At 43.1% G+C, this 26525-nt stretch overlaps 1 protein-coding gene across 4 annotated transcripts in view; it reads left to right on the plus strand.

The window, feature by feature from the left end:
- Nucleotides 1-26525, plus strand: part of Slc9c2 (solute carrier family 9, member C2 (putative)) — a 72772-nt gene that overhangs the window by 20640 nt on the left and 25607 nt on the right. For all 4 annotated transcript variants that reach the window (NR_190824.1, XM_087581313.1, NM_001429868.1 and 1 more), the window contains 14 exons: nucleotides 674-790; nucleotides 1946-2107; nucleotides 4951-5050; nucleotides 6654-6797; nucleotides 8114-8282; nucleotides 10138-10219; nucleotides 11044-11207; nucleotides 12565-12684; nucleotides 13275-13372; nucleotides 14520-14639; nucleotides 16956-17154; nucleotides 18279-18467; nucleotides 21631-21780; nucleotides 25196-25247. Coding sequence is in view for 3 of the 4 variants with exons in the window: in XM_087581313.1 (XP_087437439.1) it covers nucleotides 674-790; nucleotides 1946-2107; nucleotides 4951-5050; nucleotides 6654-6797; nucleotides 8114-8282; nucleotides 10138-10219; nucleotides 11044-11207; nucleotides 12565-12684; nucleotides 13275-13372; nucleotides 14520-14639; nucleotides 16956-17154; nucleotides 18279-18467; nucleotides 21631-21780; nucleotides 25196-25247 (1866 nt within the window). In the remaining variant the exon portion in view is untranslated. The remainder of the gene's footprint in view (nucleotides 1-673; nucleotides 791-1945; nucleotides 2108-4950; nucleotides 5051-6653; nucleotides 6798-8113; nucleotides 8283-10137; nucleotides 10220-11043; nucleotides 11208-12564; nucleotides 12685-13274; nucleotides 13373-14519; nucleotides 14640-16955; nucleotides 17155-18278; nucleotides 18468-21630; nucleotides 21781-25195; nucleotides 25248-26525) is intronic.

Consider the following 26525-nt stretch of genomic DNA (forward strand, 5'->3'; position numbering starts at 1 on the left):
AGCAGAGACAAAGACTCCCTGGAGCAAGCCAGACTAGCCCAAACAGAGATCAGTGCTTTGAGATCTTTAATTGCCAACTTGTCACAACCTAGAGTCACCTGAGAAGAGAGTCTCAGTGAGAGATTGCCTATATAAAGTATGAGTTAATTGATATAGCAAAGCCCAGCTACATAGTGCTGACCCACTATAATAGGGCCACTGTGGGTGGCACCATTCCCTAGGCAGGGAATCTTGGCCTGTGTAAGTGTAGAGAGAGGACTGAGTTCAAGTAAGCCTGAATGCACAGATTCTCTCTGCCTTTGATAATGTATGTGAAGTAGCTAGCTGTTCTAAATGTCTGGTGTCTTGACTTTCCGCTAGGATGGACTATAACCCGGAACCATGGGCTAAAGAAAACCCTTTGTCCTATAAGTTGCTTTTGTCAGGATATTTTTATCATAGCAGCAGAAATGAAACCAGGACAGGGCAGTACCAGGGCACTCCAGTTTTATCCTTCGCCACTGAAAAGTCAGAGGGCAGAGTAGGAAACATAAAAGGTGTTAGCTGGGATTGTGTCAGACTCACACCAGTTACAATGGTCTTCTTTCCCTTTCTTCTCCCCATCCTGTTCTTTCTATGCAAGAGCACCATTTCCATGCACCCCCTTAAACTGCAGCCCGTGTTTCCTTTCCAGGCATTTCTAAGATGTACACGGATATCATCAGAGGAGAGTCGCTGATCATTTGTAGCTTCACATGCATTTTCTTTGGAATTTTTCGAGGCCACACAACTAACGTTTCCATGTTCAGGGGTAAGACCGTTGTGTTCTGTCTGTATGCTTCCTAAGATTACTCTTACTGAAATGAAAGTGCATTTGTCCCTGCATCTTTCTCTGTATGTTGCTCTTGGACCAATTAAAATATAATAAGTGAGGTAATCCGAAAGTATAGCTACCACATTTGCATTTTATCATCACTAAAATACAAAGTGTGTGTTAGATCGACCTGTAATAGGCAAGCTGGGGTGTGGGGGAGGGCTGGAAAGAGGGAAGGAGGAAATGATGTAATTCTATAATCTCAAAAAGATAGAGAAAAGAACTAATTAAAGGCCTGTCCCTTAGCACGCATGTGCACACACACACACACACACACACACACACACACACACACACACACACAATTGCACCATCTGATTCAGGCTATCCCTCGAGCTGGGATCAACATGTTTCTCAGTTGGTGGATGCTAAGAGTTGACTTGGCCTTAGGTCTTGATGGTGAACACAGGCAATCACTGTGGTATCAGCAAAACAATCCTAAGGTTGACAACAACCCAGATTTGAGTGGCTAATGGCCACTGGAATGTGGAATATGTTCATCTGACAGCTTTCTAGATGTTTTGTTAGTAGCTAGAGAAGAAAGGGGGGGAGTCAGGGCATAGCATGAAGGGGAGACGTGAGCTCCTGATACACATTTGAGGTTGCTACAAGAGGTGTCGAAGAGGACTAAAAGCAGAAAGAAGTGTTGGTGGAAACTGGGTAGATAGTTTTAAAAATGGGTCATTAGCACACATTCATTATGTAATGGGCTTCATTATGTTTTCATGACCTATTTCAATTGTGTTCTCTCCTGTTATTCTCTCCTGTTTCTTTCCCCACTCTTATTAATCCCCTTTCCAACTCGCCCCTTCTATCTAATGCCTTTTTGGTGTGTGACCTAAGGAGTTTCATTGGGATTGTTTATGGGAGTATGGGTAGGAGTTTGTTTACATCCCTGGAGAAATCTACATTAAGTAGATTTCTTTTTCAGACTCTCGCTGGGCACTCTGCCTGCCGAAGAACCGGCTCCTCATTTACAAACCTCAAGAGCAAACCAAAGTGCAATCAGTCAAAAAAGAAACAAAACAAACAAGCCAAAACCCAGACGGTTAACCCGAGTTTTCTTGTCTCTCTCCTTTCTTTTATATTTAGAGTTACATGTAATCATCGGGCTCAGCTTTGATATTTTTGGAAGCGCAGTATGTGGATATTGGTGTACGAGAGTCATTCAGATTATATTGACCGACCTCTTTAGCAACACACTGACGAACGTTGTTCTCTGTTTTTCACTGGTGTACATGACTTTTTACCTTGGTAAGGCAAACAAACGCAAGAACTACTATCTTACGGGAGAGCCCTGGAATTATGGTTTTGCCCTGCTCCTTTCTCCGGATACTTCATGTTTCCCTTCTCTCTGTGGCCTCCTGTTTTATCACTTTACCTTTCTGTCATCTCTAGCTCTTTCTTGGCCTGTCATTATAACCCCATTTCCCTCGTCTTTGCGCTCCTATCTCTGGTTACTCTTACCCCTTTGCCCTCGATTCTCTAACCCTAGAGTAAGTCCCTGGCAGTGCCCTAGTAGTGGAATCAACATGGAGTTGTTTCTGTTCTGACTTTTGAGCAACTCACCCATAAAATGGGAAAAGTTGGCGGAGAACTTCCCGAGGGCTTTCCAAACTCGTCTGCCTTCACTTACTAAACCAAAAAGGCCTTTGAAATAGCAGTCCTTTCTTGAATCTAGAAGGTGGGAAATGGGAGTGGGGAGATCAGGGGTGTTTGTATCTGGAAGAGAAGCTGGGTGATTGGGTAATTGCAGAACTAACGGTACCGAGCCCCGGTGGGCCTTCCGTTGGTTCAATCTTGTAAAATTGGGACTTGAGTTGTTACAGTTCCCAGGAGCCGTATTAACTACGACCAGACTACTTTTGTTCCCATATCATACAGCGGAGCAACTTCAGTCAGTGAAGATCTCAGCTCTTAAACCACCAGTTGTGGAAAGGCAATTTTTCCTGTAGATATATCGCCACCTAGTGGTTGCTTACTTCCCTGAGCCAGTCAAACTAGGGAAAACATTCATTTTCTTAAGCTGTGTTTCTTTTCTCCTTAGGGAAAGTTTTGTGGATGCCTTACTTCATTCTTTTCACCTCCCTATCAGACTGTGAGCCTCTAGAGTGGCGCTCACGGTCAGCGACTTACTCTACCTGGTTTTCCTCCTTTCAGCCAAGCTTAGAGTTTGTCAAATGCCTGACAGTAATTTAATACGTGATGATCGAATGAACCAACATTCCTTCTCAAAGTGTTTTTGAGTGGGCAAAATCTAGATATACTCCATCAATCAGCGACGTTGGGAAATACTCAGCCTCTCTAAGCTTGTCTCTTCCTCTATACAAACGGTCTAATAATACCCCGTTTGTGTAAGGCACTGCAGGCCGTAATGAAGCAATGAGACTTGCTAAACTTGTGAGCTGCAGGTAGCCCAGGGGCTGGCAAGAGCTCCTTATGTACACAGCTCCTCCCACTTCCTTCTGAGTGACAGTTGTTCCCAGAGGGTGTGTGTGTGTGTCTTTATGCCATGCATAGCAAGACTTTCTCCCCGGTCCCAGAGATTTGTTTTTAAGCATTTGCCAGCTCGCCACTGGGTTCAAGACAGGGTGGTTCACAGGTGCTGGTTCAATTCTTCTTTCTTCTAGGAATGGAGGTGTTTGCAGCCAATGTTTGGGCCCCCCTTAAACAGACTGAATGAAAGAGAGCGGAGGGTAAAGAGGCAAGACAGGATTGCAGAAAGCATATTAGCCTCATTTGCACATTAGAAGACTCCCAGCCCAGACACACCAGTTTTCAAGTGGGGATGGGGTTGTCCCGTAATTAACAATACAAGTTCCTTATTTTCATTTATCATTATAACCAAAATGTCCTGTCAGTTTGGCTCAAGTCATTGAAACAAACATTTGACAAAAATGTGTTTAAAACCCAGCAAGAATATATATGATATATATATCAAGAACACATATATCAAGAATATATATACATATATATATGAATGATATATGTGACAAAAAAGAACTGGGATGTACTCATTATAAAAGAAACTGTAAGTAAGAGTTTGACAACGGTTGTCCCCTATCAAAACATTTACAGAACTGTTGGTCTTACTCGATTTGGTTGTTTAAATTTGTTAGGTAAGTAGAGTCCAAAGTGAAGTTAAGTGACTAGATAAATGAAAAGAATCATGAAATCTTCTTCCCCGAGTGTTAACAAGCATCGCCAAGCAGTAGAACCAGTGGGTTAAAATCAATACCGTAGCCACAGCAGTGGCCATCCGCTGCCACGCAAATGTGCCGAGTCATATATCATCTCACTTAATGTACCTGAGATGCTATTCGCCTCCTTTAACACCTGCTTTGCAGACTCGGGGACATTCATGGAGAAAATGGAGGTCACATTCCACAAGCAGTGCTGGGCCCTGTTTCAAAGCTCGTCCACTGCTTGCTTGGATGTTCTTTCTCTTCCTTTCTGTCTACCGTTACCCTGGGCTCTGCAGCCCAGCACCTTTAGTGTTTTCACATTTGAACATACTCCCTAGACTATGCTTCAACATTTAGAGCCCAGTGAATTGCCACGTTAGTCAGGGAGGGGAGGGCAAAAGCTCCAGGAAGCAGTGAGCTCGAATGGTCAGCAGCTCCTGGCTCATGCTGCACCATGACCCAGAGGAGCTGAGCAGAGGCTGCATAATTCCTTTTCCCACTCGCCCAAACCTCAGTAATGATGTAGGATTGGCAAACGGCGTCAAATCTGCTCTTAGCTAAAAACAGCTTTATGAAAAGAGCAGACTAAAAGAATAATACCTCGAGGAGATGAAGATTATATGAAGTCTAAAGTATTTTATTGGCTAGCCATTTGTTTGCGTATTATCTCTGGCTTCTTGCAGAATACTAGCTGACAGAGTAGCTGTCAAAGGCCCCATGGCTCACAAAGGCTAGATATTTATTATATCGCTCATTTCAGAAGAAGCATTGCTATTCCCTGAGCCACGGTATTGAAGCATCTTTCTAAATAAGAATCGCTACTTTCAACTTTCCTACTGATTCTTCACTCAGACCACACCAGTGTGCAGATTTAATTACATTTAATTTTAACTCACTTTCTTCTCTCCCCAGTGGAATATTTTGGAATGTCGGGCATTGTTGCTTTGGTCACAGTAGGCCTGAATTTGGATTCTTTAAGCTTTAAACCGAGGATGGAGTTCATAATTACTAAGTGAGTTTCCCCGATGTGTATCCAGTATGGATTTCAAAGAATTTCAGTACTTAGCCAGCCTTGTCTCTGAGGAGGCGAGTACAATTCTAGTTATTTATATACGTCATCTTTAAGGTTTTAATGTGCCATCAGTGATCAGCATTACTGACAGTCACTCTGGGGAAAGACTCAGTGGTCCAGAGACCATAGTGCGTCCCTCTGGTAGACTTATACTATGGATTGTCAGTTTTTTCCCTTTACATCCACACTTGGGTGACACCATCGTAATGTGTGAAGGAAGAAGGAAGTCAGAGATGCATCACTAGCGAAATTCTTACCTACCCTTCTCACCTGGTGTTAAAAAGATGCCATGTGGATGGGGGTGGGGGTAGGGGTAGGGATAGGGGTAGTTGTGGGTGTGGGTGTTGGGGTGGGGTAGGTGGTGGAACAGTGCCTTCTCAGACGAATGGATTAGGCCTCCTCTCAGAAACCATGCAAAATCACAGACACTAAATTGAAATCTGTCAAAGAAATCCTCATATCAATTGAAAGCAGCTGTGAACTATAAGCCTCCACTCTGACTTTTCCCATGGAAATTCATTCAGTGTAAAGGCTGTTCTGAAAAGACGTCCTTCCTATTTTATTTTAAGACTTTAAATTATCCCATAAAAGATAAATACTGTTGATGGAGGATGGCATTTTTTTTTTTTTTGGTTTTGCAAAATGAAACAAAATTTGCACCTATAACCTGTTCCTTTAATGTGTTTGTGAATGAAGCTTGGAAATACTGGTTTGTATGGCTTACAGATCAGTGTTGCAACTGCACTTGGCTGTCTTTTGAGGAGACAGGTTTTGGGGAAGCCCCAAGAGAGGGAGGGAATGAAGAGGAGGCAGGGCTTGAGATCTGCCTGTAGATGAAGGATCTGGCCCCGACTCATGCAAGCCAGCATGTAGAGAGCATCATAGATTTTCCCAGAAGCAATCCAAGAAAAATTTATTGCTTTCCCTTGCTCTACTGTGCCAGTGCAGCATTGCAGGGACGCAGACGAGGTCATGCCTAACCAGAGTGGTCAGATGGAGAACATTGGAGAAGAACCGGGTTTCCAAGACTTGTAGGCATTCAGCAGATTGGAAAGCAGCCAAAAGAGACTTTCCAAAGTAGGGGGAGGAGCATGTGCAAGTCACAGCAGGAGAAGTGGCAAGGAAGCAATGGGGCATTGTCACCTGTCATCTGAAGGGGCATTGTCACCTGTCATCTGAAGGCACCAGGTGCTTCTTTGCAACCTCCCTTGCTTTGGACTTTTCAGCGGCATCTCCAATACTAGATAAACCACTGGCTAATCCCAGAGAAATGGGTACATCACCAGATTCGGGGGAGGGGGCTTTATTTCTCTGCTTCTCTTTCTGTTGTTTTGTGCGAGGCATCCCATGGGGTTTGGTATGATGAAGCGAATGAGTATCTTAGCCTGACAAAATACCTTTTCATGTTGACTGACTATTACTGAGGCCACAGCTTCTACTGAGATAGCAGGGATAGGCACAAACTGCGTGCTTTTTTATGTGAAAAAGAATATATCTTTAAAAAGCATCGATTAAAATGTCTTTTCCTTTTCATCCCTCCTAGGTTCTTAATAATGTGTTCGTCTGTATATGAACACTTAATATATGCCTTCTTTGGCATTGTTATCGGCTGTGGAGAAATCAAGTATTTCAGATTTCACTCCCTAGTTTTCACTGTGACTTTATTTGTAACAGTGAATTTTGTAAGGTAATGATCATATTTTAACATCTCTTTTTTTTTTTGCTGGATTTAGATTATTTGTGTGTGTGTGTGTGTGTGTGTATTCAGTCCCCCAACTCTGTGTGCACGCGCGTGCGTGCATGTGCATGTTTGATTTTATCTCGCTGAAGACTCATTTGTCTCAAATCATCTGACATATAATAAACATATTCTGCTGGTCCAGACCCCTGAAGGCAGATTCTGAGGGGCTGGAGAGACGCCCTGAGGTGCAGCGCATTGGCTGCTCCTTCAGAGGACCTGGGTTTATTTCCCAGCACCCATAAGGCAACTCATAACAGCATGTAACTCCAGTTCTAGGGGACCTAACGCCTTCTTCTGGTCTGTGAGGTCACCAGGAATGCATGTGATACATTGACATACACGCAGGCAAAACATCCAAACACAGAATAAAGTAATGAAAAAGAGGTTAGGTTCTGAATTTTGTCATAAGATCCTATTGAAAAGTGACCTTAAAGTAAGCAGAAACACATTGAAGTAAATATAGAATTCTTTCCTGCCCCCCTCCTTCTCTCTCTCTCTTTCTCTCTAGTGCACGTAGGTATGTTTTATATGTGTATGTATAAGTATGGGGTGTGCATGCACACACATGATTTTGAGACTCATCTCTGACTGCCCTTCCCCCTCGCTCACTGAAGTAGAGTTTCTGAATGAAGGCCAGGGCTCACTGATACAGCTATGCCCACAGCTTACCGTGGAGATTTTCTGTCTCTGCCTCCCGTGGCTGGAATTACCAGTGGCCCACCATACCCACCAGACATTTACTTGATTTTTGGGGATCCGAACTGCAGTCCTCATACTTATTTGGCAAGTCATTTCACCACTGAACCGTCCCCCCAGACCTAGTGTGTGATTCTTGTAGGAGCTAAAGAAAAAACATGTTTGGTTACGTTTATTAATATGTCTATACTTTTGTTTATTTTTTTTTTCCGGTCTGATCAGCCCCCCTTCCAATTGCAGCTTCTCAGTCATTTTATTGTTCAGGGCAGAATAGCTCAATTTGTCAATGTGCTTTAGAGAAATGTCCATATAGGAACTCACTCCCTACCTGTAAATGACACACCATACTGTTGATGACACCTCCTTACAGTGTGTAGAGTTACTCCCTGTACATATATGATAGTACTCACAAAATTGAGGTTCGCCCAGTGGCTTATTGATGACTATGCTGTGCTGTCATTCCTGGAAACTTTTCAACGACATTTAGTACCGAACACATGATTTTATCCACGAAGGACACCCTGTGTGGAGTACGTTATCTGCTTACACTGTTTTCCTGCCCACAGGCTGCTCACTATTATTTTAGTGAGCCCCATTTTGATGCATTCAAGCTATGAGTATGACTGGCGATGGGGAGTTGTTATCACGTGGTCCGGAATCAGAGGCGTCTTTAGCTTACTGTTGGCTCCTGATATTTACAATTTTTCTGAATACAAATTAGCGGCGCCACATATGGTAGGGAAAATAATCACGCGTTATGATTGTTTTTATTTGCTCATTATTACTTATTTTGTAGCATACTGTACCTAATCTTAAACTTAACCAACTCTGAGTTAGATTTAAAAACAATGCATTCTTTTCATTACAAAAGGGCACTGTCAGTAAACCGTTTATGCTGACAGTGACAAGGGGCCAATGTTCATATAGTAATTATTGTTAGGGTTACTTGGAGACTTGATTTTCAACCCTGACCCCACCATTCACTGAGCCTCAGCTTCTAATTGAGGATTGAGACGATTCTCCATAAAACAGTTGATGCCTAATAAACGCCCTGTAAGTGTTACTGGCACACAAATGCCATTTACCCCCAACAGCTATCAGAACGTGTGACAATAAAATGCCCTCAAATCTCTGTGTAGCTGCTAGAATCAAACCTGAAGTGCTAGTTAAGTATAACAAGGGAAGAAAGAGTCTGTAAATTGTCGCATGAAGGATATCCTTTAGTCTCCAGACTCATTTTAAGATGTTTGGCTGAAGCCAGGTATTGTGGCACATGCCTTTGCTCCCAGTACTTGGGAATCAGAGACAGGCAGAGCTCGAGGCCAGCTTGGTGTACATAGCAAGTTCCATGACAGCCAATAGCTTCGTAGAGAGACTGCGTCAAGACAAAATAAAAACAAAACAAGTCTGGCTGAAGACGTTGTGGTCTGCAGTGAAAAACAATACTGGTTTGCTTTCATTTTCCAAACCTTGGACACATGCTCTTTCTTTCTTTGTTTCTTTGTTTCTTTCTTCCTTCCTTTCTTTCTTTTTTGATTAACTGTCAACATTTTCATTTTGAATGTGGGGAAATTAAAGTAAAGATGAGGGCTGGAAAGATGGCTCAGCGGTTAAGAGCACTGACTGCTCTTCCTAGAGGATCTGAGTTCAATTCCCAGCGACCACATGGTGGCTCACAACCATCTGTAATGGGATCTGATGCCCTCTTCTGGTGTGACTGAAGATAGCAACAGTGTACTCACATACATTAAATAAAAAAATCTTAAAAAAACAAACAAACAAAAAACAAAAAAATTGTAGAGAATTATAGGAGAATTGTATTCCTCCCTAGGTCTTCTGTAAGACTTTGATCTGAGGCCTTGGTCTGGGAATTAATTTGGTGCTGAAGAAAGTCTGTGGTTTCACAAAGATATTAAAGGTCCTTCCATGTTCCAAAGGAAAAGTATAATAACCAAGAACTTATCCTCCTGGATCCCTTTCTGTGCAATGAGTTGGCCTAAAGTGAGCTGTTAACTAACATTTGGGTATCACTTTTACAGTGTTTCCTATATCTGCATGATATTAGGAATCCCCTGGGTTGCACCCCAAGCCTATAGTCACGATGTCTGGGCAGGGGCCTGGGAGTCAGAGTGTTTGACAAGTTCCTCAGACATTTCATTAGTTTGGGAAAATGTTTTGGAGGAGAGACCGTTATTAACTTCATTTCCTGGTGAAGAGTCCTGAGCTGTCTCATAGGTGTTATCTGGCTCCAGGGCTCATGGCCAACGGATGACAAAACTAAAGCTGACGGTTGTGTTTGTCTTTTCCTTTGGTTGCTGTGGCCTCTTTGTTCCCACCATGCAGGTGGCTGCAACCTTACTGACTAGTGTCCTTATTCTAGAATATACATCAGTTTTCTTTCTTCTTTTCTTCTCTCAAACGGAAGGCTAATTTCTGTCCCAGTACTATGACCAAACGGTGTCCACAAAATGACCCCTTTGCCTTGGCCTATTAGAGACAGAATTTAGAAATATGGATTCAGTTAGAATGTTCTCCCCTGGAAAGAGTACTTGGCATGTTTGACTGTAATATCTGTATGTTTTGTTTTTAGTGTATATTCTATATACAAGCACTGTCAATACTGACCACAGGAATAAATTCACATATGATGCTCCGGTCAGCCAAGACATTAGGTAAAGTACATGTACTGTTCACAGGCTTTCTGGAGAGAAAATGCAAATAGAGTATTAATGGAGAGTTGTGTAGGCATTTCTTAGAGACCTCAGGAATTGGCTTAGAAATGACTTGTTTACATTAATGGATTGTATATAGGTTACTCATTAATTGTAATATTGGTTCACACAATTTAGTAGGAATCAAGTAAAAAGAGCCTTAAGGAAAAGGTCTTTTCCTTCTACCAAAGCATGTAGAATAATGGGACATGGGGACTGGAGGATAAGCAGCTTTTCTTGAAGGACAGACCTATCATTTCTGTGCATATTCCAGAGGTTAGAGCTTAATGACATAAGACACATGAGTGACAAAGTCTGGATGATTTTAGTTTTCCAGCCTGGCTGTGTTTTTAGTCAAAGTCAGGGATCGTATTGGCAGAAGAATAAAGGAGAGCATGGTATTGGGAGATGCTTCACAAGTTCTGCTATGGCTGCCTAGCCCCAAAAGGAACTGGATGTACACAGTTAGGATAGAATCACAGATGGGAGCATTCAAAAATGTCTAACAGGGGGTTGGGGATTTAGCTCAGTGGTAGAGCGCTTGCCTAGGAAGCGCAAGGCCCTGGGTTCGGTCCCCAGCTCCGAAAAAAAGAACCAAAAAAAAAATGTCTAACAGGAATTTGAAACTATTTCTAATACAATGCATAAGGTCAGTAAAATAATAAATAAGCACGTCAGGTAGGGAAATTCAGAGTAAGCTCATTGGTAGCACAAGGGTGGGGGTTGGGTGGGGATGGATGCAGAGGTGGGCTCTACTAAAGCCTTCCTTATTTTATAAACCACAGGCTTGTGTGCTCTCTCCCTCCCAAGACAAATGGCCGTTCGAAATGCCACCGAACACATACAGGAGATTATACGGAACACAATCACTTTATTTAAGACAGAGAAAATATTGACAAACGTTAACTGGAACGTAGTAGAAGAAAAAGCCAAGATTGAATACAATCCTGTGAGTTGAGAGTCTCGAGTTCCCTCTCTGGGTCTTCCTGTCTGTCATGACTCAATATCAAAAACGTGATTCCGGGATGGGGAGAGAGCTCAGTGGGTAGAGCGCTTGTCGCACAAGCATCGGGACCTGAGTTTGCTTCTCAGACCACAGAAAAGTTTGATGTGATGGTGCGTGCTTGTGGTGCCAGTGCTTTAGGCTTCACAGGACAGCCACCTAGCCCAGTCTGTGAGCTCCCGCTTACATTGTTAGACTCTGCCTCAAGAGTTGAATGTCTGTAATTGTCAAAGAACAAATTTAATTAGTTAAAAATCCCTTTGAAAAGTAAAGCAGAAGCAAAAACCTAAAAGAAGGTGAGTGGCTATTCTGAGGAAGGACATCTGAGGTTGACTTCTAGCCTCCACACACATGAGCGCGCGCGCGCGCGCACACACACACACACACACACACACACACACACACACACACGCCTACATCTCTCCACAAGTAGTCACACACAATCCTGATTCTACTAACTGTATGGTTTGGGACCCTGGGACAAGGGACTGAGGTGCACATTCTACATACCAAAGCAGACTTGGCCTCCAGATTCTCCCAGCATCCCTCAGTCCCTACCTGGCATATCTTGCCCCCAACCTTGAACTTTCCGGCCCAATAGCTGGAGTTCCCTTCTTCCAGGGGCTCCTCCCTATATAATCCAGACAGTTTGGTCTCTCTCTCTTTCATTTTCTCTCTCTGTGTATGCATCCTCTCTCTTTCCCATCTCCCCAAACCCTCCCTGTGGTGACTCCCCTGGTCTCTATCCTTGGGGCCAGTGAACTCGCCCGAGAGCAGCACCCCAATAAACCTGCATTGAATCAAATCTAATCTGTCTCGAATTGACTCATTTCAATGGAGGCCTAGAAATAACCTATCACTAACTAAATGCTGTAAAATATGTATTAGCTTGACTGTCCTGGTGAAGTAACTTCAATTCTGTTCCCAAAAAGAAAGTCTTTATGATTGGCCTTTCTATCAGATCCAGGGAGAATGGCCGTTTCATAAAATGAATCACAAACAATGATCTTGGCCAAGGTTGGCCAGGACCTTCCAACAGGTTGAGATCCCGAGAGAACTTCCCTGTGTGTTAGAAAAAGCAGAAAACACAGGCCAAAGTATAGAGTAGTGGAGTACAGATGGGTTGAAGGGTAAGTGGACTATTGAAAACAATTGCCTCCAAGGGAAGCACAGTACCCAAGTTACACATAGCTCGCCATGGCAGTGGCTCTGAAATTCGCCTTTGTTAAGCATAGTGTTTGTCCTGTCTTTACCAGTTTTACTTAATTTTTTAACTTATTTTTCCTTATTTTTGTTTCTTCAGATTTTAAAACAGGCTCGCACTGTTCCACTTGCCCATATTTCGCATGGTCCAAGAGAGGAGTCGCCAACCGATGAAGTTTTAATAGAAGAGGCCAGATTGCATGTAGCTATAATACAAATGGTTGGTATTATTCAAACAATCTTAATTATGTTTTTTTTGTCTTACATGCCTTAAATCTTTATGGTTTTGAGGTGATTAGAAAACCCCTTTGTCTCCTTATATTGTCTATTGACACAATTAGTGTTTGAGCTACAGAAATTTATTTATTTGATTGTATGCAAGCGTGCATGTGCATGCTCATGCGTGTGTGTGTGTGTGTGTGTGTGTGTGTGTGTGTGTGTGTGTGTGTGTGTGAACTACCAGCATTTGCCACCTAGTGGGGATACCTAAGTTCCAGTCCTGGACCCACTTAGTGGAAGGAGAGAGCCAATTCCCACACACTGTCCTCCGACCTCCTTGTGCTCACACAGAAAATAAAGAAATGTAAAAGGAAGCCTGAGTCATATGTATTCTTTGGTTTTTGGTTTTGAGGCAGCCCAGGCAGGCCTGGAACTCATGACAATCCTCCTGCCTCTCACGTGCTGGGATTACGGGTGTGGGCCGCAGTTCTCTGCCATTCCATTTGTCTTGATCCTTCCTAATTTCTATTTAAATATAAATATATGTAAATATGTATAAATACTAAGTGTTAAAAATAAAACCCATTTCAGAGCAGTTTTGAAAAGCAGTGTAATGACGGCATCCTGGGAGTTGAGGCAGCTCGAATACTAATCGGTGCCACCAAAAGCTACTGCCCCATCCATGGAAAGTAAGTGAGACGCTTCTCTAATTGGTAATTCCCAAATGTAATGACTGTGTCGCTGTGGACAAACAGAACTGAATGTTCCGATTAACCCGTATGTCATTTCCGTCTTGTCCATTTATCTGACATTCTGTTCACCTGCTCATTCATTCACCTATCCCATAACAATCTTTTTTCTTCCTCCTGTCTCTTTTCCTTTCCCTCTTCCTCTTCCCTTCCCTCTCTCTGTCCCTTCCTCCCTTCTGTCTTTTCCTCTCTCCCTTTCTTTTTTCTGCTGGGCCTTGAACCCAGGGCCTGAGCATGCTGGGTAAACTCTCACTACTGTCTGAATTCTCTCCTCTACTTGTCTTGTATGACCTTCTTTGAATGACCCTCTCCACCCTGCCTCCTGCCGTCATTAGTTTTATAACTTTGGAGATGAGTTGGGCTTAAGTAAGAGACAAGGGAATTCATGGATGAGAACCTACATAGCTTTAATTGCTCTTATAATTATTTTGCTTTTATATCATACTCACTTTATTGGAAAAGGTACAGAAGCCTGGATCTTGTCCATAGACCTCTTTCTGGGGATGGAGTGAGCGCTGGAGGACTTGGCCTAAATGGTGTTATTGCTAGATGCAGTGCAGTCTGGTGGGAAATGTTCAGTGTCTTAGAGACGTATCAATGTCTGGTCACCAGCCTGACAAGCATTGGTGAATGGACACTCTGAGACAAACCTGTGAGACAGTGGTCACTATACCAGTCAGGGGACATTTACTATTCCAACGGTCTGGTGATGGTGATCTCTGAGGGAGACCTGACATTGGCCCAGGGATTGCATTTGGGAAAGTTGGGACATTCAGTTGCCTTTTGGGTTGGGCAACATGAAACAAAAAGAAGATTAATTCCAGAACTTCAAAGGGGGATAGTCTGGAAAGGCTTTAATTAGGTTCTGTCTCAGGTCAGGATAGATCCAGGAGTAAGGACACAGGAATCTCAGGTTAAAACTGTCCCTGAAACATGACCATGGTGAGCAGGTGAACAGGTACAGGAGCTAAGGGCTAAGTAAACATTCAGTAAGCGCCCATAAAATTTGCATTTGCATATCTGTCCCCCCTTTTATTGTCCCAACCAAGACAATATCTTTAATAATACATATGTGTGTTTTTCTTAGATTCATGAGTATTTCTGATGTTTCAACTTACGTGAGAGCTAGAAGTTGGCTTATAAAGTTTAAAAACATGTTAACTTACTTGGAATATCACAAAGAAAGGGTACTTTTTACGGTACCTGGGTAAGTATTATGAACCTTTAATCGTGGCATACATAGAATATCATGATTTCAACATTTTAGAGTAGATTACCCCTCCCTTCAAACTAATTTTATATCAGATATTTACAGGTTAAGTGTTGACCAAACAGTGTGTTTGCCTTTTCTATTCTGTCTTAGCAACTTCATTGATACCCTTGTTAAAGAAAATGGTAGCAGCTTAGGGCTAGCTTACATACCATGTTGCTTGCAGTATTCATCTAGGTAGAGGACCTAGCAGGGTAAGCCGCATGCACGATGGGCTAAATCTAGCTCTGTGTAACTTCATTTGTGGAATAGGACAGTCTGCTTTAATAATATAGTATTAATGTCTAAAATTAAGGAAACATTAACACTGCCTTAAGAATGCCTATCACTGATTTTTCCAAGATATTATAAAAATATACATTTTGCTTAGCTTGGGTAGGTTCTTCTCTTTTCTATTAGACTGTGAACTTATATATAATTTTTAGAGCAGGAAAATGATCTCCCCCCCACAACAGTAGATGTCAACAAAAGAACACACCAGGAATAGTTTTTGCTTTCTTCCATTGAATACATTGAAGAGAACATAAAAAAATCAAAGTCCTAGCATCCTGACGTGTTCAGGAGCGCTTGTCTCTCTCCTTGCCTCTGTGAGGGGATACTTGACATGAGGCAACTCAAGGAAGGATAATTTTGGCTCAAAGTTTGAGGAGGCATAGGTCACCATGGCAGAGGAGAAATGGCATTGGGAGAGTAAGTCTGCTTGCTCAGACTTAGTAGAGATGTCTGTCTGTCTGCCTGTCTGTCTGTCTGTCTGCCTCCCGCATTCACACCTATTGTGTGTTTATGATTGCAACAGCTACATCACATCCTGAAGATAACTCTCTATCACAGTCTTCTCCCTTTGGTCCCCATAATCCTTGCACCCATCTTCCAAGATGCTCCCTGGGCCTCAGAGGCGGTGACATAAATGTCCTATTTGAGGTCAAGCACTAGACAGTGCCTTAATCTCATCATTGTGACCAGTTATGAGTCCCTGCTTTGCCTGTGGCCTGCGGTAAAAGATGCTTCTCTGATGGAGGCTGAGCATTGTGCTAGTCTCTGGGTATGTGCTTACATATCTGGAAGGCAGTTTTACTGTCCACTTGACAAAACTTCGGCTGCAACTCCACTATAAGTACTGTGCACTCCTCGGCCACGAGCTTTTGGCCCAGCTCTACTGGGGCAGGCATATATTCCATCCAGATCTCCGTGGTTGTTTCTCTCGGAACAGTAACGCCATTACTGAACCAGTAGGCATACCTCGGCCGGCAGTAGAGCCCTAAACACTCAAGGTCTTCAGCTGACTGTGACTGTGACTGTGACTTCAGCTGGTTGTGACTGTGACTGTGTCTCTGTTGACAGCCTGTGTAGATGGCACCTTCCAGCACTATGCGTGTGAGCCAGCAGGGAAGAAGCTTCCAGTTCACGCTCAGCTTTTTCCCTCTGTGTTCTGTATGCAGAGTGTGTGCTGTGTTGCCTTCAGCGGTGAGGACTTAGAATATCTAGTTCTACTGGGTAAGCAAGAACAAGGGCAATAGCTTGTACTGTTCTGGAAGCCTCTGGGAGCTATCTGGGCAACACATTGTAAGGGGGGAATCCCAATACAAGGTGTTTTTTTAATCCAGTCAAGTTGGCCACATACAATAGCTTTCACATCAGGGAGCCTCTTTTGTTCAGCTCTATTTTCAACGGGTTAGAAAGCTGTAAGAAACGAATAAGTTGGGGTTGGGGATTTAGCTCAGTGGTAGAGCGCTTGCCTAGAAGCGCAAGGCCCTGGGTTCAGTCCCCAGCTCCGAAAAAAAAAAAAAAAGAAAAAAAAAGAAACGAATAAGTTCATTATGGAATATCTTTCCTGTTTAAAAATCTTAAACAATGCTGATGAATAACATGCTCTCCTCTAAGTGCACCTCTTGCTTTTGATTTATTATATACGTTAACAGAGTCACCCTCATGTGCTCCTCTATTATAATATCTGTTTAAGGTATGCCTGTCGCTATTATTGTGTCTGTTATTTTGAGACAGGGTTTCTCTGTGTAGCCCTGGCTGTACCGGAACTCATGGTACAGACCAGGCTGGGCTCCAGCCCAGTGCCTCTCCCTCCTGAGTGCTGGGACTAAAGGCAAGCACCATCATGCCCTGCTGTATGTTGGTTACTTTTACTTCTCTTTTTCGTATTATTTCTAGTTTAATTTGTTTACACGGATGTTGGACCTCCCCGCTTACTGGTTATACTTCAAATGATCCAATATTTTATTTGGTCTTTTTCTTTTCCAGGAATAATAAGCTTCTGATTTTTGTCTATCGCATTATAATTTCAGAAGAATTTGAATATGCAACACATGTTGTGACAGTAATGTATATTTTCCCTATGATAATACATCTGTGGCCAATTGCAAGAGAGTTAAATGTATCGGCACTGATATCCATAAACTACTACTATATGTTTTTATATACATTGGAATCAGCACTGAAGGTACTGTGGAGAATAGAGACGTGTTGTATAAAAAGAATAGTTCAGCTATTTCAAATCCACTTTTGCTACTTTATTATACTCGATACCAGAAACCATTTGTTATTACAGCTGATGGGGTCCTGGAATGTTAACACCCTTAGTCTAAGCCTTGGACTTCAGCTAAGTCTCATAAAAGTAGAGAAACTCCCAAGGATTAGGTTGGGAAAAAAAAAACCCTGTAAATTTCAGATATAGATGCCGCCCTTGAATTCTTCCTGAAATAATGCAGGGTATTTCCACAAATATAGGTGAACTGGCCTGAGAGCCACATGTTGGACCAGATAGCTCAGTGACCATAGCTTACCGTGCTTCGTTATTCATAGTCTCACAGCAAACTTGTTCATTGCTTTTAAAATTTTGTTTTGTTTTGTTTTGTTTTGTTTTTTCCTTTTCTTTTTTTTCAGAGCTGGGGACCGAACCCAGGGCCTTGCGCTTGCTAGGCAAGTGCTCTACCACTGAGCTAAATCCCCAACCCCGCTTTTAAAGATTTGAATCACATTAAACGTTTTGATGTGGAAAAATAATAGTTTAGGAGAATGCCACGCAAGTAGCTTAAAATTCAGCTTTTAGAATACAACTCGGGGGGCTGGAGAGATGGCTCAGTGGTTAAGAGCACTGACTGCTCTTCCAGAGATCTTGAGTTCAGTTCCCAGCAACCACATGGTGGCTCAACCATCTGTAATGGGGTCTGATGCCCTCCTCTGGTGTGTCTGAAGACAGCTACAGTGTACTTATATAGAATAAATAAATGAATCTTTAAAAAAAAGATTGGGTACTAACTACTCTTGTAGAGGGTCCAGGTTCAATTCCCAGAATCCACACTGAGTGGCTCATAATCACTCTACCCCTAACTGTAACTCCAGATCCAGACCATCTCTCTTCTGAACTCCCTAGGCACCTGCACATACATAGTACACACAAACGCGCACTCAGGTGAATATACACACACAGATGCACACACACCACACAAAGAAAAAAAATTTTAGAGAACGAATCATTTCTAGTTGACTTACAATTTTAAGTCTTTGCCTCTCCCCTACAGTTGTGATGGAGTAATATATACTTTTTTTTTTAAAAAAAAACAGATACTAATTTTAAAAAGGAAATATTTTCTTCAGAATTGGAATACTTTGGACTTTTTCATCATAGTCCTCGGAATCGTTGATATATTGTGCATGTACTTCGTCAAGCTGAGACCAGACAGCTTGGTTCTCATCCAGTTTACGGTGGTCATAGGGTATCTAAGAGTGATTAGGTTTCTTCCCATTTTCAAGGTAAGGCTTCTTCTATTGAAATTCTGTTTCCCTGCCTGGTTTACTAAGTGATTTATGACGCTTCGCTGCTTTGAGAGACACGGGAGGCGGGAGGCGGGGAGCTGCTTCCAGAATGTCCCTGCTCACTTCTCTTGCTCACCCCTGTTTGCAGCCGCTTACATCTCGCCTTCACAGAGGGTTTCCAGTCACTGCAGACAAGGGCCGAGACCCAGGCTCCCCATTCTTTACGCTCTCCTCCGTCGGCCTAATTTTTTTTTTTAAATTTTCCTTCTGTTTATTAGTGATGCACATTTACTGTGCATAGGAATTGCTCCGCAGAGTGGTCTATGTAAATCCACCTAAAAGATAATTTCAGTTCTATGGTATTTGCCTTGGGGAGTTGAGCTAAGAGCTCACGTAGGTGTGACTGCGTTATACAAACTAATAGACATAAAGGTGAGTAGTGAGGCTAAGACAGCACGGAAGAACTTTATCGGGGCAATTGGTTTTTATGTTGATGACTTGTGCATGCAAATACGTGAGAGAGGGTTTCTCTGTGTAGCCCTGACTATACTGGAACTTGCTCTGTAGACCACGCTTGCTTCCAACGTGGAGGTTCCACTGCCTCTGGCTCCCAGTGGCTGGATTAAAGGCATGAGCCACCATGTCAGGTGCATGATAATCATTTTAGAAGTAATAATTTATGAAAAAAATTTAAAGATGGAAAAGGTTGTAACGCTGTTTTGTTTGTTTTTAAGATTTATTGATTGAATGCGAGTGCTCTGGCTGCATGTACACCTGCAGGCCAGAAGAGGGCACCAGATCACATTATAGGTGGTTGGGAGCCACCATGTGGGTGCTGGGAACTGAGCTCAGGAACTCTGGAAGAACAGCCAGTGCTCTTAACTGCTAAGCCATGTCTTCAGCCCCTTGGTAGTGTATTTTTGTGTAAGCCAAATTGTTGTGTGATTTTTGGGGAAAGATGTAAAAAAAAAATTGTACATTTCAGATCAGGAGTCAAAGACAGGCCAAAGTAGTGATTTTCAAGTCCACCTTGGCAAACCTATGAGTTTTTGGGGTTTACTTAACAGGAATATGGACGAAGGGTTTCTTTCTTTTCTATCTATCTATCTATCTATCTATCTATCTATCTATCTATCTATCTATCTATATTGGATTTTTACATTTACATTTCAAATGTTATCCCCTTTCCCGGTTTCCCCTCCAGAAATTCCCTGTACCATCTTCCCTCCCCCTGCTTCTATGAGGGTGCTCCCCCACCCACCCACCTACCCACCTACTCCCTCCCACCTCTCCCCCCTGGCATTCCTCTACACTGGGGCATCAAACCTTCACAGGACCAAGGGTCCCTCCTCCCATTGGTGCCCGAGAAGGCCATGCTCTATATAGTGAGTCAGCAGAGACAGGATGGTTTCCTTTCCCTAGCATTCCTTATCCTTGGTATAAAATTTTGGGAAGAGGCCTTGTGACTCTTATAAGTTTCAGTGATTTTCTGATTCTTGTGAGTAGTTTACTTTCTGAGTCTTAAAGAGAACTTCCTCCAGAGTAGAATGCTCAACTTTAGGGGAAATTACTAAACACAAATCTATTGAGAATGTGCCCAGCAATTCTTGATCAGTTAGCCCCGTGTCTTGTCCTGCCTGACCAAAATCTTAATAAAGAGTATTTAGGAAATTAATATTATCATTACATATTTGGATTTTTAAATTGAGCATTTCCTCTTTGCCAGGAACTGGGGAAAACACTTTATATAACTTATCCAGGTAAGCTTCTTAAAATAGCCTTGTGAGGTAGATCTGACTTCTACATAAAATTTGGTGCCCTGAAACTTAGACTCAGCCCAGTGTGACTTTGAAAGGAAACATACCTGCTTCATTAAAAACTGTGAGAATATTGGACATCTTTATTGTTGATGCCTTAGGAGTCACTGGTCAGCTCAGTGGGTTGTCAGTGTATCACAGAGGAAAGCTTTGAAAACATTTTCTTTAAACAAGGATCCCTCTACTCGCAAATGGCAGCTAATAAAGTCTTACTCTGTTCCTTTAATTCCTTCACTATGATACTATTTTGTTACTTTCTCTTAATACTGAGTCTTTCACCAAGGGCCACTGTGCTGTGAGCCAGCGTGGTCTCTGTGGGAAGCCTCCTTGACACTCTGCTTTGGAGCTGTGGCTCCCTGGGGTTTCCAGGCCTTATATAATATACTCATTTTGTACAGGAGGAAATGGAGTCCTCAGAGCCACGGGTAACCTGCTGAAGGTTACAAAGTTGGTGACTGGAGAGCTGGTTTAAGAGACCTCATTCTCTTAAGCCCCCACACCGACCAGTTGGCTTTGGCCTAAAGTAGATAAAGGTAGAACAAGGATGGAGGGCAGCAGCCTGTGAGGTGCACAGAGTGGGTATATTCTTCACAGCAGTTTACTCAGGTTTCTGGGGCACAACTTTTGCTTTCTGAAGTCGAAGTGCAGAGAGACTGAGGGACAGGGGCATGCTAGAGACTCCACCCAAAGCTGCAGAATCATTTACTCATAAGCTTTAACTTCTCTGGGTGTGATTGCAAACCCAGACGTATGTGCAGTTAGGCAGAGGCCTTTCGGAAACAGGCCCTGCTAGATCACACCCTACAGCATTTGACATTGTATTTCTGGGACAGACTCTACATTTCAGGAAAGTTCCTGGACATGTTTTTGGTGGCCTATAGGTGACACTCTGAGAACCTCTGCTGAGGATGATGCTTTTTCTTCTTCCTTTTATTTCCTCTCTCTCTCTCTCTCTCTCTCTCTCTCTCTCTCTCTCTCTCTCTCCCTCCGCCCCCCACCCTCATTAAAACTAAATACTACACTAATTAGGTTTCATTGTGGGATTTTCAAATGAAATTAGATTTTTGTATTAATTCTATCTCCCCCTCTTCTCTCTCATCCCACTGCCCCTTCTTATAACACACCCCACCCCCTGCACCCACCTCGTTTTTATTTTCATATTCCATGTGCTGCTGTCCTCCCTGCCTTGATCAATGTCTTTTATTCCCTCCTTTGGTCTCCATCCTTGTTTTGTAGCCTGTACCCACCCTCACCGCTATTTACGTGCACACACATAACCGTTGTAAATTAGATCCTCAAAGCACTTAATGAAGTATATGGTTTCCCTGGTCCCATCATTCCAGATAATAATACCAGTACTCATAAACATGGCAGACGTACAGATCAAGAAGAGCCTCAGTTTGATGTACAGTATTACAAAAGGCTATGTCAAAAGTCAGGAAGATGCCAAGCTTTTGGTAAGGCAAATTTCTGGACGTGAATCAATCTATCAGGTAAGATACAGGCAGTGGCTATTTTGTGTGGATGGGAATGACCTTACTTATATGTACGCATTTGACCAACAGTAGTCAAATGGGTTCTAATATTTGTTATACAAGGTGCTTCAGAAAACAGCCTGAACTCTGTGTGTGTGTGTGTGTGTGTGTGTGTGTGTGTGTGTGTGTGTGTGTGTTGTGTGTTGTGTGTGTGTGTGTGTATGTGTGTGTGTGTATGTGTGTGTGTACCTCTGTGGGTGCATGATTGTATGTGTGTGGACACATTTGTGTGTGCTATATGAGATTCCATCTCAAAGCAAGACAGAACAAGAAAACAAAACAACCCTCCCCATAAAAAACAAACTAAAACCAAACCAAACAAAAAACACCAGAAAGAGGATTGAAAACGCCGAAGAAAGTCAAATATGAACTGGATACTGGTGGAGCCTCATGGTGAAGTTCATGGTTGTGGAGTCACTGCTATTGATGAGATAAGCACAAAAGGTGAATAAGTTGAAGACGAGTCACTGTTCCAAGAAGAGGTGACAAGTAAAACATCCCCTATGTGACTCAGCTTGCTCCTTCAGGCCTCATCAGAGACCGTCCCAAAGCCTTGCCTTGGTTAAGCCCGCCTGTTTTCCACAGTCATCTTAATCACATAAATACGGATGGTTTGTTTATCATCCATAGGGTTTCGTCCTTGTCTTAGCTAGGGTTTTAGTGCTGTGAAGAGATACCATGACCAAGGCAACTTTTACAGAGGAAAACATCTAATTGGGGCTGGCATAGTTTCAGAAGTTCAGTCCATGGCAGGAAGCAAGGCACAGTGTAGGCAGACATGGTGCTGGAGGAGCCAAGAGTTCTACATCTTGATCTGCAGGCACCCAAGAGGGGATTGTCTTCCTCAGGCAGCCAGGAGGAGTGTCTCTTCCACACAGAGCATAGCTTGAGCAGAGGAGCCTCAAAGCCCCAATCACACAGTGCAGGCTTCCTCTCATAAGGACGCAACTCCTAATAGTGCCACTTCCAGCACAGTCCTTGTTTCAGTTTTCCTCCCAACTTCTAACTATCCCCCCCCCCCCCCCCCCGCCTTTTGCCATGAGGAGCCCTTCTGCTGCTTTGTGGACCTATTAAACCATCTTTAAAAATAATTTTGACAGTCATGTTCTTATCCTCAAAAACTGAGATTTCTTCTTTCTTCAAGCAATAATTTCTTTCTTGGAAAGTGAATAGTCTCTTGAATGTCTTATTTTAAGCTTCTGTTCCCTGTATGAGCTCTGCTTTCTTGGAGTCCCATTCCACGTATGTTTCTTATCTTCCATTCTTTTTCTCCTCTCTCACTGCAATGCTCCTTGATTTCAATGTAAATCAGGGTCTAAACTAAACTGTGTAATAGATAAGAGCTCAAATAACACTCCTGATTTAGATACAATGGGTTTAAATCCTGAGCATTAAATCCCTAATACAGCAATTTTGATGGGCCCTGTAAGTAGCGAGAGGGTTGAAGGTTATGTCTTCTGCTTTAGGTGCATGCCTTGAGCCGTGACTGTTAGTGGCCTCAGGCCTGTAGCTAGGAAAGAGATCACGAAGTTACCTATCTTCTTTACTTGATCAACATTAATATGAAGTAGAATTGTATTCAGTTGATTTATCATCACAAATGGAGAATGAAACTAAGGGAGATAACAGAAAGGCTAGGCTGGTCTAGTTTAGAAAGACAAAAGAGCAGCCAGTGTTGTGGCTCATGCCTATAACGCCAACAGATGAGAGGTTGACGCTGTTTTAGGCCAGGCTGGACTACATAGTGAGCTTCGGGCCAGCCAAGGCTACACAATAAGACCCTGTCCCTCCAACACACAGCCCTCCCCAAACAAAACCACATAAAACACAGAACATGGAGAAGTTCAGAGAAGACTTTAGAAGAAGGAAAAACGAGAGAAGATGAACAGGATCGGGGAGGTAGCTAAGAACATTTAGAGACATTTAGGGAGGACAGAGAGATCTGGAAGCAATTGCCTTGGTAACAGGTATAAAACAAACCTTTTGAGGCACTTTAAATGGGGGAGGAGAGGGGACTCTACGGAGGTTGAGAGACGACCCAGTGGTTAAGAGCACTGCCCGTTCTTTCAGAGAATCCAGGTTCAAGTCTTGGCACCCACATGGCGGCTCACAACTGTCTATAACCCCAGCTTCAGGGGATTGGGTGCCCTCCCCATCTAGTCCCCACTGACAGCAGGCATGCATATGGTACAGACATACATTCAGACAAAACACCCCTACACATTAAAGAAAATAAAAATTAAGAAACAGAGGACTTCAGTAAGGACTTGAATGGACGTTTTAATTGAACTGTTTTATAAAAACACATATCTCATTTGCATATTCAAAGCTAGGGCCCCACTACATGTAATTTAAGAAGCCCTAACAAGGGGCTGGAGAGATGGCTCAGCGGTTAAGAGCCCCGACTGCTCTTCCAGAGGTCCTGAGTTCAATTCCCAGCAACCATATGGTGGCTCACAACCATCTGTAATGAGATCTGATGCCCTCCTCTGGTGTGTCTGAAGACAGTGACAGTGTTCCCACATACATAAAATAAATAAATAATTCTTTAAAAAAAAAAAGTCCAACATTAAAAAAAAAGCCCTAAGAAACAGAGAAAAAAAAACCCTCAAAAAATTTGTTTTGCTTAAGCTTCAGACAGCAGACCAGATGTTTCCTGTAAGTACTGTGGCCTGCAGTATCTGACAACCCAGGGAAAGGTTCAGTGCTGCTTCAGAGTTGTTGGCATGGCTAAGAACATGCTCTAGAAAGACTTGAAGTCAGAGTGAGCTTTATGAGGAAGCACCTGGGACATAGTGAGCATCCCACAGCATCTGTCATGTGATTGGGGGAAAAAAGCAACCACACGATCTGTTTGCCTCAGTGTAGAGTTACTTTTTCAACTATTTAAGGAGTGGCCTTTGAGGAACTCATTACAGGGCATGCTCACAACATCCCACTTGTTTTTGTGCTCTCAGCAGAATAGATCCCCAACAGCTCTTCCCTCTGCACAGCTGTATGAGAATTCTCAGTGGTGCACAGTGGGGTGGCAAGTACCTTTCCTTTGTTCCTTCCTTTGTTCGTTCATTTCCTTCCTTCCTTCCTTCCTTCCTTCCTTCCTTCCTCCCTCCCTCCCTCCCTCTCTCCCTTCCTTCTTTCCTTCCTAACTAATAATAGTCATATCGAAGCCTGGCACTTATGCAAAATATCAGCCATGCAACACAGTGCAATTTGAGTTCTGGGGGAATTGCACTGGAACTCCCTGGAAGACAAAACTCCCCTAAATCACACTAAGTGAGAATTTCCCTATATTCTTGCTTCTTTAACTTTTAATCAGGTGATAAAGCCAGGATTGTACTTGGTGTAATGAGAACCATTTCTTCATTTCTTACAGAAATTATATGACATTCTAGAAAGAAACAAACGAGAGGCTATTAGAGAACTAGGTAAGTGGTTAGAGAATTTGACTTTCTGTTTTGTTTTGCAAAATCCATTGGTTTTGTTCTCTTGTGGTCCTGACAGCCAGAATCCTGGATGATGGTGCCATCAAGGTTGGTTTCTGGTGAAGACTGGCTTCTTGCCGAGCGAACATGACTGCTTGATTATTGTGACCCTATCTGACATTTCCTGAACACACAGAGGGACTCCAATGCCAATTTCTCTAGTGAGGGCCATCCTCACAAGGCCAGAGTCCCACCCTTGTGACATTATTTAAGCCCATGACTTCTGCAAAGGCCCTTTCTCTAAATATGGTCACTGTGGTTTTGAGCTTCAGCATGTGACATTGACAGGTTACAGTTCAGTCCACGACAGAGGGAAAAGACAGAGGGAAGAAAAACGTCCCCCAAATCCATAGAAGTATCTGGAGAACCCAATCACACATGGGTATTTTCTCCTTCAAATGTGTGTACATGCTCTATGATTTAAGTTCTCCAACTTTCTGCAGCAAGCATTTGCTGTTTCGCCACCCCTGTCTCCCTGCGGGGAGCCTTTTCCCGACAGATGCTCTTCAGGGCTCTGTTGCTCTGGGGGTGACTTATTCTCACCACAAGCTCCTCACTCGCTTGGAGCAGGTGAGTACAGGGCAGGAGAGCTTTGGGTTTTCAGGCAGGGCGGGAGCAACACGAAGGCCACTCAGGGTGTGGTTTTCCACGGTCTCATTCATTCCTTTTCCCGACCAGTATTTACTGGCTACAAGTCCAAAAGATGGAATACCAGTATTAAGTAGGTGCAGATTCTTCAAAACACAATGGGCACTGGTGGAGTGTGTGAGCGCACCCAAGGGCATCCCTGCAGGACGTGGAGGGATCTGTCAGCTGCTGTGGCGGCGTAGGGAAGGCTCGATGAAAGGGCGCCTGCAAAGATAGCAAGGTCAGGGGCTGGAGAGATGGCTCAGCGGTTAAGAGCACTGGCTGCTCTTCCAGAGGTCCTGAGTTAGTTCAATTCCCAGCAACCACAGGGCAGCTCATAACCATCTGTGATGGGATCCGATGCCCTCTTCTAGTGTGTCTGAGGACAGCTACAGTGTACTCACGTAAGATAAACAAAATCTTAAAAAAAAAAAAAAGATAGCAAGGTCAGGCTGGAAGCAGGGGTGTGTGTTTAGATGGCCAGGTCAGAGTCCTTAAGATTTTTGCATAAGGACACATGAAAATTGTTACCTTTAACAAGAAGTTGTTCTGCCTCAGTTTCTATCCAGCAGACTCCAGAAAGTAGGGACTCCC

This window comes from Rattus norvegicus, chromosome 13 (genome assembly GCF_021556685.1).
Source record: "Rattus norvegicus strain SHRSP/BbbUtx chromosome 13, alternate assembly SHRSP_T2T, whole genome shotgun sequence".
NCBI classification, from domain to species: Eukaryota; Metazoa; Chordata; class Mammalia; order Rodentia; family Muridae; genus Rattus; species Rattus norvegicus.